The 2,634-nt window shown below is 56.6% G+C and overlaps 1 protein-coding gene across 1 annotated transcript; it reads right to left on the reverse strand.

The window, feature by feature from the left end:
- Positions 1-342: 342 nt before the first annotated feature.
- LOC100383146 (uncharacterized) lies at positions 343-1,957 on the reverse strand. The gene is given in 1 exon segment (NM_001175812.1): positions 343-1,957. A coding segment is annotated over 1 exon segment (1,422 nt). The 5' UTR covers positions 1,947-1,957; the 3' UTR covers positions 343-524.
- Positions 1,958-2,634: the final 677 nt, after the last annotated feature.

The following is a 2,634-nucleotide window of genomic DNA, read 5'->3' on the forward strand; positions in this document are numbered from 1 at the left end:
CACTAGATCGCAGTCCGGTGATCACCGGCGCCGGAGAAGAAGTCTAGACCTCACAAAACACACACGCACTGAACTGTACTCAGTAGAATTTGTGCCGCTGCCACTTGCGACGATTTTCTGATGCACTTTATATCAAAGCAAAACGAATACCAGGAGCTCGAGTGTGTCCACGATGTCCGGTATTGACGCGTCCATCCCACGACCGTACACCGCGACTGCGCCCGCGTCCACAGTCATGCGCGCTGCTACTAACCCACTAGGCCACTACACATGCCGTCCACATAAGTCGGAGCTCATGCTAGCACTAACACACACATGCATGCGACTAACAACCCACTAACTAACAGCAAGTGAACCAGGATTTATTCAGTCAACAAACTGCGCCTTTTAAGGGCTTGTTCGGTTATTCCCAATACACATGGATTGGATGGGATTGGAAAAAATTGAGAAGTTTGACTTGCTTGGGATTCAAACCCATCCAATCCCACTCAATCCACATGGATTGAGAGCTAACCGAACAAGCACTAAGCTGACAAATACTTTGCTGCAAATTCAGCAATGTTCTTGTCAGAGCTCCCACCTTCCTGCATCGCCTCCTTGGCCTTGCTCATCCACTTCGCCGCATTCCGCCTGAACTCTGTCTTCCTCTCCCCTTCCATCACTTGCCGGATGCACCTCTGCACCTCCTCCCTCTTCAGCAAGCCATTCTGGTCCAACCGCATTCGCAGGCCGATCCCCCACGCGCTCTCCACGTACCTCGCATTGGTCGGCTGGTCCGCCGACCGCGGCATGCCCACCATCGGCACGCCGGCGACGATCGCCTCCACCGTCGAGTTCCATCCGCAGTGCGTGATGAAACAACCCGTGGCCTTGTGCGACAAGACCTCTAGCTGAGGACACCACTGCACGATGAGGCCCTTCTCCTTCTCCCTGCAGGCGTCCTCGAGATCTTGAGGCAGCTTCTGCGCCTCGTCGGGCCTCACGACCCAGATGAACGGCCAGCCGGAATCGCACAGCCCGTTGCCGAGCTCGCCGAGCTGGTCGGCGTCCAGGCTGTAGACGGTCCCGTAGGAAGCAAGGACCACGGAGCAGGGGGGCTGCCTGTCCAGCCATCCCATTGTTGGCGCGCTGCTGCTGAAGAAGCTGACGCCGGAGGCCAAGTTGGACGGCATCCGGCCGTCGTCGAGATAGAAAGACGGCAGGGCTGGGCCGACCGTCTTCGCGCGCCACGTCGACTCCATGTACTCTGCTTCCAGCGGCTCGAGGTCGCGGAACGAGTTGACGAACACGTCGGCGGCGGCGTCGAGGAACTCGAATTGACCAATAGATACCTTGAGGTACTGGGCGTAGATCTCCGGCGCCACCACGAAGGGCGGCAGGTCCTCCGCTCCCAGGTCCACGCTGATCACCCTCCGCCGCCGGAGCGCGCCCCCGTCCGCCATCGGCAGCGGCGCGCGCCCCGCCCACGCTTCCCCGTAGATGAGGTCAACGGCGCAGGACTGCGGCAGGAACACGGCGGTCGGGACGCCCGCGGCGCTCGCCACCCGCTGCGCCCACGGCATGTGCGGGTCGTACACCATCACGGCCGGCGCCCTCCCCGCCCGGGCCTCGGCGTCGATGGCCCGCGCCAGCGTCTCCGACCCCACGGCCTCCAGCCGCCGGCAGCACTCCACGGGGTCCGAGCACGAGGCCATGCCGCCCTCGTCGAAGCCGTCGGAGATGGCCAGCAAGGGGAAGGGCACGCCGGCGGCAGGAGAGGTGGACATCACGTACCTGGTGGTCACCAGCGTGGGAATCAGGCCGTGGTACGCGAGGCGGCGGCCGAACTGGATCATCGGGTTCATGTGGCCCTGCGCCGGCAGGGGAACCAGCAGGACGTGGACGCCACCGTGCTCTCGACCGGAACTGGAGCCGGTCATCGTCGTTGCTGCGCTCGAGCTCTCCATTATTGTGCGTGGTTGCGGTGCTCGGTGAGGAAGACTGTCTCGAGTTTCCTTATTGCTTCATTGCATCTTATTATTAAACTTCGGCGTTTCTTAGGTTCTGGCATTAAACTTCGGGTCTGTTTAGGTTTCTATCTAAGACGTCAAAATCTAAGTTTACTTGTTCGAATTGAAGAACCAAGGTAGACACGTTGTGGCGCCTTAAGCAGTAAGCCAAACTTAGTGCTCGGCTGTAGTCCCTATTTTACTTGGTTACATGGATTAAAAGTAATCAGTAATCATTAAGGTGGTGTTTGGTTCAATGTTTGTAAACGGCAACGCAAATGGAGTGCATCCCGCGCTAACGGTTGCATCGTAATGGAAAAGCAAGGTTGCATGTAACGGATGTATCGTGGTTGTATAATATTGATGAGCTAGAATAGTTCCTTATCCAAACTAAAGAAATTGAGCAAGTGATAAGTTTTGAGGAAGGTTCATGATATACGTGACGTGAGTTTGGTTTGAACTTTCTTTGAGATATTGAATGCTTCCCATTAGGGGGATGTTCGGTAGATATGGATTCAATCCTCCGGTGGAACTAATCCAGATGTGGATTGAATGGTTCCCCTCCTGTCACTCTTTCCCTGGGTAGTTTAATTCCCCTATATGTTAATTCCCTGCCTCTTTCTCCTTATTCGGTTAGCACATAAGA

The sequence above is a fragment of the Zea mays genome, chromosome 1 (assembly GCF_902167145.1).
Source record: "Zea mays cultivar B73 chromosome 1, Zm-B73-REFERENCE-NAM-5.0, whole genome shotgun sequence".
Lineage (NCBI taxonomy): Eukaryota > Viridiplantae > Streptophyta > Magnoliopsida > Poales > Poaceae > Zea > Zea mays.